This window comes from Sipha flava, unplaced genomic scaffold (genome assembly GCF_003268045.1).
Source record: "Sipha flava isolate LNK unplaced genomic scaffold, YSA_version1 257_pilon_pilon, whole genome shotgun sequence".
NCBI lineage: Eukaryota > Metazoa > Arthropoda > Insecta > Hemiptera > Aphididae > Sipha > Sipha flava.
The window spans coordinates 291,693-309,793 of record NW_020272911.1 but is presented as its reverse complement, the minus strand read 5'-3'; the positions used below and the strand labels follow the sequence as shown (position 1 = coordinate 309,793).

At 30.9% G+C, this 18,101-nt stretch overlaps 2 protein-coding genes across 2 annotated transcripts; both read right to left on the bottom strand.

Moving 5' to 3' along the window:
• Positions 1-14,138: 14,138 nt before the first annotated feature.
• On the bottom strand, positions 14,139-14,628 carry LOC112684767. The gene is made up of 2 exons (XM_025556430.1): positions 14,515-14,628; positions 14,139-14,425 (listed from the first exon to the last, which is right to left on the bottom strand). Exons 1-2 carry the CDS (start codon positions 14,540-14,542, stop codon positions 14,139-14,141), a joined length of 315 nt encoding a protein of 104 aa, XP_025412215.1. The 5' UTR covers positions 14,543-14,628.
• On the bottom strand, positions 14,552-15,161 carry LOC112684766 (KRAB-A domain-containing protein 2-like). The gene is made up of 2 exons (XM_025556429.1): positions 14,628-15,161; positions 14,552-14,578 (listed from the first exon to the last, which is right to left on the bottom strand). Exons 1-2 carry the CDS (start codon positions 15,099-15,101, stop codon positions 14,552-14,554), a joined length of 501 nt encoding a protein of 166 aa, XP_025412214.1. The 5' UTR covers positions 15,102-15,161.
• Between the last annotated feature and the right edge of the window lie 2,940 nt (positions 15,162-18,101).

Genomic DNA, 18,101 nt, shown 5'->3' with positions numbered 1-18,101 from the left:
GAATGTTATTTGTATGCGCCTGTAGTGGTGCACCCAAACGCTTATGAGCATTATACGCCTTATGACTCCATGATTAACGCGGAACCGTCGGACAAATATTATATAGAGTACGGGTTATGTCAGGATAACGGACCGACAAAACCATAGATCGATGTCGTACTCAGCGTATATTAAAACTAAAACTTTTATATTATTGCTATAAGTAAAAGTATTTTTAAATATCTGAATTATTATGCTCCAGCAGTTCGACGCTTTTTACAATTATGACACCATGGCGGCAAACCACGCGTAATGCTATCAAAATTGTTTACCATAATTTTGAATATATATTTCACTCTTAACCAGGGCTTTGCACCGGAACTAACCCAAACCCTTAACACCTCTAAAAACCCTTAAAAAATCAAACACACAAAACCCATATAACCCGAATGTTTTTTTTTTTAAAACACCCGAATTAACCGAAACCCGAAAATTTTTTATTTTACAATCTTTATGTGACATATCATTTTGTATGTATTTTTTGTAGTTATTTCAATTTTGTCATTATTTGTTTAATAGTGAAATATTATTATAATATTATTCATAGGAATAATTTCACAAATAATGTACAAAATTATTAATTAACTATCTAAATATAGACGACAGCAATATATCATATTGACAGGTGTGCGTGAATGGTATGTTATGTTGTAAACAACTGGGATACTATTTTTAAAATTATCCCAAGTGGATACGTCGTATTTTTATAATTTAATGGGTTATGGTTATCGTAGTTACTTTTACGAATCACAAAGTTGTTATTTATTGTATTACTGTAAATCTGAAATAGAATTGATATCTCGCGTATGATTACCTAAATTGTTATTCGCGTTAATCGTATTTGTTCGGTGTATGGCATGTAGTGTACATGTCTGTGGCGTGTAATTGTCAATTTTCGTTGGTGTAATAATTTCATCGTAACATTCGTAAGTACAAACTATTGTTATTATTTTTATATTACGCTATGTCCTAGTTAGTGCGTTTTTAGTGATGTGCACGCACCACAAATACAAACGCAGAAAACAAAATAAATTTTTTTTGTCGCATTTGATATACGTGCTCGCCACTTACTAGGAGTAGGACATAGTGTTAGTATTTTTAATTTTAATATATATTATAATTTATAAGCTTCGTACACGTATAAAATAACCCCCTCTTCCCCGAAAGTAAATCGTAGTTCAACTATTTATTGAAATTAACATATTGATAGTTTGGTCTAAAAAACTGTTGCACAGTTGTATAAGAAATTTATATTTTATTACATAGACAGGTGATAAAAAATATAAATATTTCATTAGTTGACGGGAGGTTCAGCCTCCCCCCTCCACCAATGAAAAATACGATTTTTCGTTGACCACTTAACACCCGGATAATAACGGTTATTCACACCCAAACATTTGTTTAAATGTTGTATTACGGTGTTTGAACACACGAATATGTTCAACATCCGAAATCCGAATAAATTATTCGAGTGACAAGCCCTTGCTCTTAACACTATCCGAATAATGGTTGACACTTCGTGTTTATTGAGACATCGGTTAAAACGCAAATCTACTCTATTTCGACCGCGTATGGTTCAGACGACGATATTTTTCTCGTATACCGTTTACGGGATTTTATCGAAAAGAGCAGTGGCAGCGAATGTTATATTTGTACGTTCACACGAAGCCCACGCGGAAAAATTCCGTATTCACGATATATTTTTTTCCGTATACCGTACAAACTTGTCACTATGATTCAATAAATCTCGAATGTATTTTTATCGTATACGTGATTAAGTAGCGCTTGTCTTTGTATTGTTTCGTTCACACGAACAAAATGTCATCGAATTCGTTTATTTCGTTCATCCAATCAGTCGTATGTTCGACGCGTATTATTATTATTATTATTAAGCTCTTTAAAATGGAAGACGATAGTATTTCAACATAGTAGAATCCTTTTTTAGTCTTGATAATAGATTGTCAAAATTAGCCATCAACATACAAAAATAATTATAAAATTTCTGTTCTCAGTCAGGTTTAAGTAAAATTTTTCAAAACGTTTTTCACGTCATGCATCATTCTCTAAAAGATGATGTACCTAGAATCTTCGATGTACCAAACGTTTCTTATAAATATTTCTATACCAATAAAAAATGAGTGGAACACGTGAATCTATAACAATAATTGTGTGTTGACTGCCATGCATCAAAACCCGTACGTGAAAAAATCGAATTGAACAGTTACAGTCTGAACGTAACCTATGCCGTTGACGTTATCTGAATTTCAACATTAACTGTGACATACATAAAATGTATTTAATCTTATGTGGGCGTATATATAATAACACTCACGAAATGTTCGTCTCTTCATGTTCCGTAATACCGATGTGTTATTGTTCCATGAAAATAACACGACGTGTGTGTGCGACGTAAACGTGTAGTCCAGTGTACATATTTCAATGACGCGCTATACGCGTTTTTTTCCGTACAGCAAAAAATGTGTAAGTAATGTGTTCATCGGAGTAACGTGCGTAAACGGAAATCTTTTAACCGAAATAGCTCTCGACATTCACGAGTGAGAAGTAAACGAGACGTATCGACGCTTGGAAAAAATAATCCAGATCATAAAGCGCACGTTGAATTAAGGAAATACAATATAATATAGAGAGCTATGGCATTGTACAAATTACTAGTCGTGTATTTATGTATACCGTACTTATAGATGTACTGCATAATCTTCTGAAATGTGCAGATCGAGGTCTAAAAATAATCAACATATATCGGTGGCGTATACAGAAAATATTTTCGGGAAAGGCGACTATGGATGGAGTTTAATTACCACTGCTATCTAAGAATGACTAATAAGACACTTATGTATATTTCATTTACAGAATTTCCCAAAACGATTTGACGTTGGACGCAAATTCCAAATAAGCATAAAGCACCATTAAAATATAACATACGTTTAAAATAATTTTTAAGTTTTTTAAAACATTTCGAAAGGGAGGAGGCTGTAGCCCACTAGGTCCCCCCCAATATACGCCACTAACATGTATAACAATATATAATGACATACATTCGTAAACTACAGTTGTATTTACTATGTAGAGTCTACATTGTAAACGGACGCGTTACAATCCGCCGCGGATCTATCGATAACCTTGAAATATGAGGATACGATTATGGAATTATTGCATTCATTACACGTTGTGTTCAAGACCGGATTAAGGACTCTGGAGGCCCAGTGGCCATTACTCGGTTGTGGGCCTCTGGTATTTGGAAAAAATTGTATATTTCTAAAGAACTTTATATTTATGATGTACACAATAAACATATCACTTTATTGTCGATAACTGAATATTGTAAATAAATAATTATAAACATGCAGTGTAACAATTTATAACTTTTAACTTTAAAGTGCTACAAATAATGACAATTATCATGATTCTTAAAAAAATAAAACAGTAATACATATAAAAAACGGGTAAAATCCATAACTTATTATTGAGTAGTATTTTGCTTGTAAAACTTCATCTATTCAACAGTTCAATTCCTGTTGACTAGACAATTTTTCATTGAGCTTACAATTTCGTAAGTCAAAATGTGTTTTTAAAAATGGATCGAAGTTAGCAATACACTCTGATGACCATAAATAAGTAACATTATTATTGACTCCGAAAATGTCATGATCTCTTCTTAAAATGGATATTATCGTAATCTTGATAATACACCACTACATCCTTGACGATCAAATTTTAAAAACGATAATATTATTAAAACTACATGTATTATTATTATTTGTTGTTGTCGCCGTCAGCACTCTACACGTCTCGCCATCTATAGAGGGAAAAACTTTATAAATACTCTAAACATAAACAATAATCGTAACCATGGTCTGTAAATGACATGCATGCACGTGAAGGGAAGCAAGACCGCGTGGCTAGGTAGTAACTCAACATCGATTCCGTGTATATAGTTTACCTGCTATTGATATGGGTGCATATTGCACACGAATTTCGTACTACTGCCTTGGTTTAAGACCCACTTTTTTCTTGAACTAAAGGTAATTTCATCAAATTTTTCTTGATTATTAAACATAGTTTTTTTTTAGTGGTTTTAAAACTGATTTTACATTTACATTTTAAATACATGCGTTACAACATTTAGTTAATAGTATTAAGTTAAATATTCCACATAAACTTGCGTGACACTAGTTTTTAGCGGTTTGTTAAATAGAAATATTACGGACTATATGAACTTCGCAATCGATATGTAACTACAGTACATAGGTAAGTACAGTAGTTAACATACTTATAGATGATCATGTTTATGCCTAGGTGATTATGTGACTAATTAATTAATATAATCTAATTTTTAGACCTAATAGATAGAATTAATGAAAACTATTTTATTATCAACATTATGAACAGGGTTCGTAAGTTCATGCCCTAAAAAATGCCTAAATAAGCATGCATTTATGCACTTAAAATTGGCAAAATATGCTTTGAAATATGCCTTAAAAAGTTAAAAATATGCATTTATATGCACTAAATATCTAAAATTATGCACTTAAAAAATGCTTACTTAAATAAATCATAAATAATTTTTGAAATTACATAAATTATCTATTCAATTTTTTTATAGCTATATTTTATTTTTTTATCTTATAATTAAAAAAAAAATAGACTTTAAATACTATTTAAAACTATTCTTGAGCCTTCATGAACTGTGTATAATGTACGTCTTTGTCAGTAATTAAATTTAAATCTGAAACTTTTGGACAAATTTATTCATTAAATGTCCGAGTATCAAGAATATAAAAAAAAGAAAAAATAGTACAATTTCTATTTTTAATTTTATATATATTTTCCATTTAGATTTTTGATCGATATTAATAGAATGTTGTATAATATGCCCGATAAAATAGAAATATGCATAAATATGTCAAATAAACAAAAACATGCCAAATATGCGAAAACATGCAAAATAAGATTTCACATTTTTAACCGTGGTACCTTGAAATGGATTTCTGTGTCATCTAGCATTAAATACAACTTTGCAAAATTGATATGCAAATGCATGTACTTACGAGCTCTGATTATGAACATTCAATACATTGTTTTTGTGATCGTGACCAGTGGTGTATTGGAGGATATATGGGAGTATACGGCGTATACCTAATACGCTATTTTTATCCGTAGCGTACAGTTTATGAGAAATTGATGAAACGTGGGTGTACGGCCATATCCATCGTATAGCTTGAAATTTAACAAATATAAATAATAAAACTTGTGGTTATATATATGATATGATTTGGTATCCGATATATTATTATTATTTTTCTTTTTTAATGAAAAATTCAAATTTGTTATCATTTAACATCAAGTTTTTGTTATCAAACAGTCATAATTAAGGATGTGTAGTTGTAGGGGTCAAAGTGGATATTATAAATAATGAACTTACACTTCTTGCTCATTAACTAAATTTTGTATTTTATTAATTGTTTTCAAGGTTATACATGAATTACGGAAATTGAATAACGCACCGCGCGAATGATTCTGGTGTACTGACTAGTGACTAGATCAGCGGTTCCTAAACTTTTTTCATTCAAGGCTCCCTAATAATTAACATTTTTTTCACGCCTCCCTCAAAGAATAATAATTCTTCTGTAATATCTATTCCATCTGTAAACCAAACATAATATATTAAATATTCATCTTTATTATTATCGGTTACTTCATCAAGCTGAATCCGCGACATTTTTATTTCTTAATTTATCAATAAGCTGATAATTTATATTATCTGAGATATCTAGAATTCTCCGACTATTAATATTATTAGGCAAAGGCAGTGCCGGATTGGCCCGGCGAGTTACCGAGCAAAACTCGGTGGGCCGTGACAATTTTTGGCCTTTTAAGTAATGAAAGGCCGCTAACCGAAAATATTAATAGTTTAAAGTTGAAGATTAGTGCACCTATTAAAATATGGGATTAAAAAAATTTGGACAAGGGCCACCAGTTAGTAAGTGGGCCGGTAACATACAGAAAATTCGGTGGGCCGAATTTGTCCAATTCGGCCTTGGGCAAAGGTATATTTTTAAGTTGGTTTGCTACAGATTCTCCTATCAGAGTAGAGAGTATATGATATGGGGCGTATCCAAGAGTGTACCCAAAGAGGAGAGGGTGGTCCGGACCACTCAATTTAAATTTCTTAATACTCAAAAATTTAATAGTTAATAGTACAATAATAGTATATAGTATATTTTAATTTCACATTATCTTCAATATACAAAGTTTATAGATTATATAATATACCTATAATGCATAGGTTCTTAACTGGGGGTCCATAAATGGTTACTTGGAGATCCACGGGGTGACTGTGAGTTTTTTTTAAATAAGCCAAAAATAAATTTGTTTCGTTAGCTTTTTTAAGATAATAATAATAATTGTTAAAAGATTTGAAAGCATCCTGAAAGACGACAATGTTTTTAAATATAAAACTTAGATTATGATAATCTAATATACCATATAAAGTTATCGTAATCGTAAAGTAATATAACGTGACAGTACGATCTAAGGAACATTTCAATTTAACTCGAAAACATATCACTTTAGTTGACCCGTCGCCGTGTAATAAAAATTATATATATATATGTATTTTTATTTTTTTGAAGGGTAGGGGTGTCCGTGATTATATTTTATGCTTTAAAGGGCTTTAATATTGCTATCGATCGAGTGAATTATCGGATACCTGTATAATGGTGTAATCGTAATCACACTTGTTGACAGCCGATCAATAATAATAATAATAATAATAAAATGATTATTCAGTCGGGCGATACTGAACAGTAGTCCATGAGCGAGTTTTTTTGATTCAGTTACTACATGAAATAAAGCGTATACCTATGATTTATTTTAGCAATACTTCACTGATCGTGACGACTATATAATATTATATGAGTACAACTGTACAATATAATATAATACTATATTCAGTCATAATTCAAATTAATACTGCAATTTCTTAAATTTATTAATCAAGTATGAGAAGTGAACTTATATTTTTAATAATTAAAGATGATGTGAATATTAGCCAATAAATAACGAACGAAAAAAAATGTAGTATCAAAGAGAACTTATTATATTAAGAATTAAATTTATTGACATATGCACACACACATGTACATGATTCTTATGACAATAAGTAGTATTATTATTGAATGTTAAATATTTAGCATATTACTAGTTTTACTCAGAGTCTTAAATACATAGACCTTTTTAAGTTCATGTGGCCGTCAACGAAAATACGGATAGTACCAGGCATTCAACGTGCAGTATTTGAATTTAAAAAAAAAATTACCATCCTAAGATTTATGATGTTTCATATTGTAGTTGAAATGAACGAACCACTTAGTATAGTTTTAAACTAAAAACACAATTGACTCTTTACATCCAGGGATGTGCCCCCTCTGCACCTCTATCCGGGTTTGCCTTACAATAGTATTATATATGGTCGGATTACCCTTGGGTCACAATTTGTTATTGTTCGAATTGTAATCGAGTTTGAAAACGGTCAATATAATATGTACGTTATATAAATATATTCGTGGGTTTCGGAAATTATGTTTTCCGCGTTTCCGCGTTTAGCATTTTGTCGCTTAACATTTTAGTATAGTCTTTGTTATTGCACGCTCTGCATGTATATTACAATTAACAATTCAATGTCCATTCAATATTGTACTTTATTTGTGTATATATTTACATGTTGTTGAGATGTATAGTTGTATATACAAGGCTAAAGTATATTTTAGTGAGACTTATATTTCTTATGGTAAAAAGTGGTGGTGAAGATTTATTTGAAGGGATATTACTTCTGAGATTTTTGGAGGAAGGTTATATGTGGATATATGTATACAATTTAGCTACATTAGCTAAATTAAACTTTTTCGAACGTTAAGTCTAAATCCTATTTTATTCTGAAATTCTTCAATAATCAAACATAAAATAAGAGTTTTTGATCGATAAGTGGTTGGTAGATGGTTAAATATAAATTGTCACGCTATTAAAAAGACACGAATAATATGATACGTAAACGATTCCAAAATATTAGGTTTGGAAAAGTACTTTAGAAATAGCATATTATTCGCATAAATATTCGTATACATATGGTTCTTATACAGTTTATACCGTTGTGCAGTGCCATATATTTATAAATAAGTACTTGTATACTCTGTGACATTTCGGCCTTTTTTTTAGGGGCTTACTGCGCACTCACCGTGTAAGGGGAGCACATACATGGTGATCTGCGAGCCGTACCGCGTAGTGTCCCTAGAGACACATCGGTAGAACTCGGAGGCTTTGTGAGTATAATACAATGGACTGTTCAGAATAATAATAAAAGTTGGTTGACTGATGACATTTGACGATTGTTGCTGTGGCTGAATACTAATTCAGCCCACCCAGTGTTTGGCTTGCCATCCTCGATTGATTGAACTTTTTGATCAATGTATTCGTAGTTCTCTAACGGAGGGGTATTAAATAAACTATACTTTTAGTGTTTACTCATAAATAAATCAGGTTAAATACATTAAAACAAAAACATACTATTTATAGGAAAACAACTGAAGAATATATTAAAACACCAAATTAAAGAAGGTGTAACGCTCTTATACGATAGAATGAAAAAAGTGAGCCGTGAGCGCACAACGGCGGAAGCGCTGCTTATTAGCGGTAACGGTATCCCGCCACAGTACGAGTGTATAGGGATGGCAAAAAATTGATAACAATCGATAAATGGTAATTTCTATACATTGCATACCCAATAACGACACCACGATATATCGACCTCTATTATATCTATATATCGTATATATATATATCTGTAAATTTTTTCAATATTAAAAAGGCTCATAGACTTTCACACAGGACATAGGCAATAGATTATAATTTATTTCAATACAATTTATAACCATAAACCGTAGGCCTATGCCATAACTTGTAATCGATACTTACTACAGAAATAATAACAAATAAAATGATTAATCAAAGCATGTATATTTATCAAAATTATAAAATATTTCATAAAATCAGAACAATATTAATAAATTTAAATTGCAATTTTTAAATATTGCAGTACACGCCTAGAAAATTATAATAAAAATAATTTTATTTATATTATTAATATATTAATATTACATTTCGGTGTTGACATGCAGGGTCATCCTGAAGATGAAAATCAAGGAGGGGGGGTGAATAATATGAAAAATGCCGAATACAATTTTTTACTCAATGTATGTAATATAATTAACTATATGTAATTGTATTTTTACTTTTTAACATGTATACATGTGTCAGTGTTGCACTTTCTTAAAATTTATAGTTTAATTATATATATATATATATATATACTGGTACATAATAATATTTTATATTGTATAATAATTAGTTCTATAAATTTTATTCGTGTATACACTGTATTACGAAATATATAATATTTATTTTCCGTAAGTAAAATTAGGTCGTTCTAAGTTATAATGAAACAAGTCTGACCGCCGACTGGTGTTTTCGTTGGGAGGGGGTGGGAGACACCCCCCTTCGGAACGGCCCTGCATTCTATAGATTGCTACAAATTATTTGTGCACAGTATTCGCTACAAATTACTATACTCGGTACCATAATTCCTAAAATAATCATTCAAACAACTTCGAAAAAGACTTATACTTACCTATTTCCGATATCCCTTCTCCTGTGCCTCCCCCGAAAGGCTGAAAAGAAATTGGTACCGCGTTATTTTCTCCACTTAACCCCTACAAACGAATAGTGAAACACCCTAAGAAGTTTCGTCAACGGGTGGTTTCTCTAACAACTCTAGTTGTCGATGTAAATGTCTTCTCTGATCATTTATCTTTACTATACAGTAAGCTGTTACCTAAAAAAATATAAAAATCAAACTTTAGTTACAACTAAAGTTATAATTATAACTATTAAAATTAATATAAATATAATAAAATTAAAGTAATGTTTTTCTTACCATGCGTGCTTTCTTTCTAAAACGTTTTTTAACATGGGTGCAAAGATCCTTATGGAAGTCTTTTTGGAAAATATCTCCTGATTGATCCTTACCGAAAAACCAATGGCACATTGTATGAAACATGAATCTATCATTGCTAATCATATCAGTACTACCATTTCCCTCGTGATACGGGTTCAAAGAAACACCGATCCAATCCCACTAAAAAAAAAAAAAAAAAAAAAAGTAAAAAATAAGTTAGTAAACAAAAAAACTTAAAAAATAAGATCATTAACTTCAACATTAATATCTCTGTTATAAATAAAATGGTTTAGAGCAGTAATAAACGCTTCTGGAGCTTCACAAAGATGAACACTGCAGAGTTTACCATCATTAATAATCTTTTGAGGTATCATTATCATTTAATATTTCATAAAACTTCAACCAAACTGTAGTTAATAACTCGGGACGCCTAGCTCCTCTAACTTTATATAGAACTTTATCGGCTGGATTACTTTGTTTGGTATTTTTATGCCATTCCGTCAAGTTGAAATCATCATGTTTATCTTTGACAATATTCAATGATTTTTTTAAAGTGATAAAATCTGATAACTAAAAAAAAAAAATAAAATTAAGTACTTAATAATAATTCAATTTAACAAGTACATGACTGGGACTTCTATCATTTCTCCAAATAGTTAGGTAAAAAAAGAATGGTGAGGTAGACTTGAGGACAGCTTATTTCTATAAAAAGTGCGTTATCGCTCTTTTAATGTTTTCAAAGTTTTATCATTTCATATATTAAACACATAATTTTAAAAATTACATAACACTAGTCATTAAATTAAAAAATTGTTAATGTTTTAAAATATAATTATACAAGTGGGTAAATAGTTTGTTCACAAGGATAATTAATAGGTAATAGTATAATCTATTTGAAGTCATAAACACTGTACTATTTGCAAACGTAGTCTCATACCGAAATAAATTTGAACATAATAAAATATGTTGTACAATGGTACAGGAAGAATATCTTTATTTTAAAGTTTGGTCATAAAAATGTGGCATGATAAGTTTAAATAAATTATATTGCATCTACAAATTTGATTGAAATTTAATTATACAAATAGTTTTAAACAATAATATATATTTATTTACCTCCCATTTCCTTCGACTCAGCATAGTGTTTGTTTTTGGAAGTTCCCACTTGTTGGACTTATCCATTGTAAACTTCTTTAAGAACAATTGATCAACCTGGTCGTATAGCGATCGCTTTCCATAAGTGTTGTAAGGTTTCCTTTTGAAAGATTTATCATATCCCGACCAACTCGACTTGGAGGACTGTTCCAAACTATCTAGTCGTCTTTTCCTCGTTCCAGTAGTGGATAGAGTAGCGGGGGCCTGGACGGCCACCCCCGCACCCTCGCGGTCGCTGGATGACCGGAGTGGGCCCGCTACGTTGGTTCCGGTTTTGACACCGGAACCACCCACTCCTGCCGACCTCTGGGGTTTCGAAGCCCCTGAGGTGGTACCAATAGTTGACTTTTGATAGTGCATATTGTGGTTTTTTAAGTGATTTCCTTCACTGCATTTTAACCCTACTGCCAGGGGGTTTTTGATCAAGGTTTTCCTTTCTCTAGGACGGCTGCCACCCGAGGCTGAAGAGCCCGTCCTACCCTTTGTCGAGGACCGCTTTGTCAGCCCTCAGTTCGTCGACCTGTCCAACATGGGAGACCCTGTTGGTAGTAAACTACCGTTGGCATAGTTCTCGGAACTGTTGAGGAACGCAAGCTCCCCCACCACGTCAAGGTGGGTCCTCATGGGGGGGGGGGATTTGTCAAGACGTCAAGAAGTGTAAAAAAATATTTTTATTTTTTTTCTACACCTATATAAGGGGTAACTGCAAGAGACTGTCTCACGGTCATCCAAAACATACCTGTAAAATATATCGTGAGCTATTGAGTACGAGGGAATTTCTCGTACTTGCTTCAAAAAAAATTGTGACATTGAAAAAATAAATTATGGTGATCTGCCATCCGAAGCATTACCTCATCGGTATATCAGGGTGGCGGGCATATTGTCGGTTTTTAGGGCAAAAAAATTCCAACCGTACTCTGAGCACCCACAGGTGGTGTTGTTTGAATAGTCCATATTGTTTACCCATTATTATTAAGTTAGCGTTCTTTTTCAGTGTCCAGAGCTTGTAGAGTTAATGAAGCGACGTACGTTTATTTACTATATATGCAAGAAATTTAACGCTCACGTCAAATTATTGAACTTGCCCCTCAACAAGTATTTTTAACACGAAACTGTTACTATTTGAAGTGTTATGTTTATGTATTGAAAACATGACAAAGTTCAACGAAATTTACTTTGAAAACTTCAACGAGGAACGTATTACGTACACACCTCACTCGCTTCAAATATTAGTAGTATGCTAATTATGAGGTTTAACCTGATATATTAATGATAAAAATACTTCAAATCTTTTTAATTCCAATATCGAATCATTATCGAGGCTTGAATTAATTGAAGTTCTTGAATTAATATTTAACTTATTAAATTAAATTATAATTTTAATTACTTATGTATAATCACAAGACATGGTATGCAGCAAAAATGTTACAAAGAATTTATTTTGAAATAAAAAATATAAACCAATGTTTACAACTAGCAAAATTAAAATGGTCAGTTATTAGAGTATAATATAATCCACGAGGGGTGTCGATTGTGACAGAGCATTCCCCGAAATATTGTAAATTGGACCCTAAAATTTAAGTCTAAGAGTAAGGTGTTCATATTTGAACTGATATTGTTTAAATTAAATGTAATTTATTCTAAAATGTTTAGTAAAATATAAATTATATTTCGTATAAAAACTAAGACTAAATTTTCGTGCAAAAACTTAATATAATAATATAAAAGCTGAAATTGACTACAAAAATACAAATCTAAATAATTATAGCTATCTGATAAATATAATATAATATATAATAATAATAATAATAATAATATAATAAATATACAAGATTCGAGGAATGCATATTAATTGGGACTAATTAATACAATATTAAATAAAAAATTTGATTTATGTTTATTTAGCTATTTATAAATTATAATTTTTTAAATGTACTTACACGTTTTGTTAAGATAAGGCCCAAAAGTATATTAGACACCCCTTGAAATACAGGTCTCCACATGCCTAAAAGTATAGTATACTAGAATGAAAAAGATGATTGAAAAAAATTGTGTCTGGCAATTTCCAATAATTCATTTTAGAATAATGTTTATATAACTTAAGTAATTTTTTCATAAATTACAAAAATAATTGTTTTCACAGTTTTCTTATTTTTTTTTTTTTAATTGTATTAAAATAATATCAATCTGTACAATTTAATGGCACAATAAGCTTATACATGTGATGTAAAGATAAAAAAAAAAAACAACAAAAAAACAAAAGTTAAACAAGTTAAAATCACTTATACTTGAAACTTTAAAGTAATAATGAAACTTTTGAAGAAAATTGTATGTGTTCACTACATCTCCGTTGATGATGCGACAAATAATTCGTTGGAACTATTGTTAGTTGAAAAAATTAATTTTATAACGTCATAGTAACGCGTTATTATTAATATCCAATAAAATGTATAGTGCGAATATAGTATGTAGTATAATTAACTATATGTAGTAGTAATTTTACTTTTTAACATGTATATATGTGTCAGTGTTGCACGTTCTTAAAATTGACAATTTAATTATACATATATAATTATAATTTTCATTATAATTTATAATTTCATATTATATAATAAGTAGTTCTATAAATTGTAATCGTGTATATGTTACGGGCAAAGTAGAAAGTCGGGCATTGTGCACAATGACCGGGCACTGTGCACAATGCCCGATTTTCATGGCAAAGTTGGAATAAGTTAATGTTGCCCGGGCATTGTATACAGTGCCCAATTAGATTTGGGTACAGTAGATTAAATATTGAATATTATATAAAAAATTAAAAATAAAGATATTAAAAATATTATTAAAAATAAATAAAGTTGCACAGCTTTAATATTTAATTTATTTATTATTAAATTAAAATTATTATTTATTTGCTTTATTTATTACCACATAAACCACTATTATAACACTTTGAGTTGCAAAGACGACCAGATCTTTTACATTTACACCGGTTGGTCTTACACAATGTATTGCAAGTACACCTATCGTACCCTTGGCCACCCAAATTAGAAGATTTTTTTGCCACTTCTCTTAATGAAATTTGTACTGGTGGTACATCATTAGCCTGGATAAACACCTCTTTACATATTGTGAATTGGTTCCGACTGTAGAGTTGATGTAGTCTGCCCTCGTTTGTTCCAATTTCATATAAATTATCTTTTACTATAAAAAAAATTATTAATTTAAAAGTTATTTTATAATTAAAATTATTTTAAAACTAATTACCAGAAAGTATAACTCCCAGAATACACCTAAGATCACATCTTGCTCGATCCACATCAGGAATTTTTATTTTAACATTTTCTTCTTCTTTTCCTGGAAAAAAAAGGTCTTCAGATAAATTCTTCATTTTGTTAGCTTGTACTTTAAGATTTTCAGCAGCATTCGATCGATTTGAAGAAATTGATTCTATTCTCAATTTTATTTGATTGTTTTCATCTTCATCAGAAAAAAGTTGTTTTGCACTGTCCTTATCACTTCCATCACTTTTTTCGTGTTTCTCGTTTATGTTTTCGATATTAATTCCACAGCCTAGAGCTTTTTCTAAATCTTCCTCTGATAAAGTAGAAATTAAATCGGTTGGAATTTGCGTTGATTTTAGGCCAACTTTAGCATGTGTTCCGAACATAGCTTCGTATGGCGAAAGTTTTGTACCATGGTGAAAACTCCGATTCTTCATAAATTGAACAAATTTAAGACCTTCGCTCCACTTTCTTGAATTATTATCGGCTAACCATGTTGCGAGAATATTTTGAATATCTTGGTTGGCCCTTTCAACAGACCCTTGACTTTGTGAGTGTCTAGGCTTTCCGTGGACAATCTTAAGTTCTTCCCACATACTACACAACTCAATAATAACTTTATTGGCGAATTCCCTTCCATTATCACTTTGCAAAATTGCCGGAGCTCCAAATGTTGTAAAAATATCAATTAACACTTAAGCTACTTCTTCAGCTCGTTTATGAGTTAACGGTCTAAGAATTACGAACTTCGTAAGGTGATCTTGATAGACCATTATGAACTTGTAATCGCCATCAGGCTGAGCTTGTATGTCTATTAAATCCACTTGACAGTGAGAGTTCAATTCTGATGAAAGTATAGGTTTTACAACTAAACCTTTTTTAATTGTACTGCCTTTTTTTTGACAGTGGTCACATAAATTTAAAAATATCATTATAGTCTCCCTTGTTATATTTTTATATTTCAAGTTCAATTCATACTCCATACGGTTTCTACCTCTATGTCCCACAGATGTATGTGTTTCATTAAGAAGTTGAAACAATTGTTCGTTGTAAACATAATACTTAATTAAATTACCTTCGGATACTGGAACTACTAACTTTTCAATCCCTGATATGTTTACAACATCGTATTTTTTAATTAATTTGTAATCATCTGCAGTCTTTTTTGTGGTTTTAGTTTTCACATTATTCACTTTTAAAATTAATTCATCGTATTTTACTTTATTTAAAAATACAGCATTTGCATTTTTGTTTAATAGTAAATTGTTAAACTTCTCATTAAACTTTTTTTCCATTTTATGTTAGAAAATAGTACACAAATACTTAGAAAATAGTTAAAAACGTTGACCAAAAGAAAAAATAACACTACACGCAACTGCATTACCTACACTACAATGTCAGACTACGTGACGTCGCCGTCGTGACAATAATCATTAGAAAATATCGAATAGGAATTTAACGATTCGATTATGAAATATTATCTACAATACTGTGTGATCATTTTATCGTTTAGATTACGGTTCGGTTCGTACTATCGCAGCTGTGGCGTTGTTGTGTACGAATAAAATATATAATTATAGTTTTGTAGTGATATTATTACGTATAAATGCAATTTGATATAAAAATGTGCAGCGCACTGTATAATTCACTTTGCCCACTTGAATCTGGGCAGGGTACACTTTACCCGGGCAATCTAGTACAATGCCCGGTCAATGTATGACAAATTTGAGTATAAAAATGATCATTCTTACATTGGCCAAAATGTTCGGGCATTGTGCACAATGCCCGGATTTCCTACTTTGCCCGTAACATATACACTGTTTTACGAAATATGTAATATTTGTTTTCCATAAGTAAAATTAGGTCTTTCTAGACTATAATGAAACAAGTCCGACCGCCGACTGGTGTTTTCGTTAGGGAGGGAGGTGAGACACCACCCCAAGACCCAGTGGTGCACGCAGGGGGAGGGGGTAAGAAGTTGTAACCCCCCCGGAATTTTCTCCGATGTCTAGGTTAAAATTTAAAATTTTTACAAGTTTGAAATATGAAGAGCATATTGTATTGAATACCTTGTATCATTGATTATAGAATAGTCTATTCTATTATCAATGCTATTATTTAAGTCAAAATATATTAAGGATTTGCATAATTTTGTTAATTGTGAAATGTGTTATATTTTTACCTTAACTCAACACCAATAACAAAGATATTGTAAATTCGTCCTCAATTTTGCATACCAAAATCAAAGTCTAACTACCTTACAGGACCAATAGTGGTCCACCCCAGTGTATAAACTGCCAGAATTACGGTCACACTGCAAACTATTGCCATCATCCTCACGCTGCGTTAAGTGTGGGGGCGACCACTCCACAAACACTTGCACTAAAGACAAAGACAGTCCAGCCAAATGCGCTTTCTGCATGGGCGATCATACTTCCAACTACAGAGGCTGCCAATCATTTAAAGCACTTCTCAAACGCAGTAAATCGTTTCATTCAAAACCGAATTTTTCGAATACTGTACTCTCGTTTCATCAACCTAAAACTCACCCTCCTCACCTTCCCAAAGTTTCTTTCGCCTCCGTTGCCAATTTTTATACTATCCCATTACCTAATAGCCACTAGTGATAGGAATGAAATCTGGATTTCGGATTTCAGGCTAGAAAATTTGAGATTTGGGTTTATTATTGCAAATTTCTGTATTGTAATCATATAACTTTCATAACACCATTTTTTAGTCGTTATTTTAATTCTCTGACAAGATGATGATGGTCTTAATAAGATATCTTAATAATTTATCAACATTTCAAGTCTTACGTACCATTATTTTTGGAGATACAACTAATAATAACTTAATTTTATTTTATGATACTTATATATTTAATATTACATAAACACATGTATATGAGATTTTTAATTAGGTTAGGTTAAAATATCATTTAATTTTGAGAATGGTTAATTATTTTGTATTAACTATAAAAAGTTCTTGAAAAAATACTAATTCAATGTTTTCAAATCCGAAATTCGGATTGAATGCAAAATCAGGATTTCGAACTTCAAAAATCCGGATTTTCTTACTTCAGCGAATCCGGATTTTTCCCATCACTGATAGCCACACTAACGATATGTCGTTGGTTAAATTTATTTCTGTACTTTCTTCATTAATTAATCCTCTAATTACGCTCCTTACAACTGTTCTAAACAAACAACTTATTCCATAGTCCATTCTCTATTACCTCATTAACAATATTACAAACATTTAATTGTTGTATACACAATCTATATCTGTTCATTCTAATTGTTTTTGATCCATTATATATTATTGTACTATGTTTACCTAACCTATTAATATTGTATCTGTTCGGTATTATTTGTTTTTTAATTTTTAATTGGATTGTGTTTATCATAATCTACATTCTATTATCTGTATTATCTGTATTAACCATATTGTGTTTATATACGAATATGCTCATTTAAATTCTATTTAAATTGTAGATTGTAATTGTTAAACTGTAATAGTAATATACTGAAAGTTCTAAAAAATATATATATATATATATATATATATATATATATTAATATTTATATAATACATCC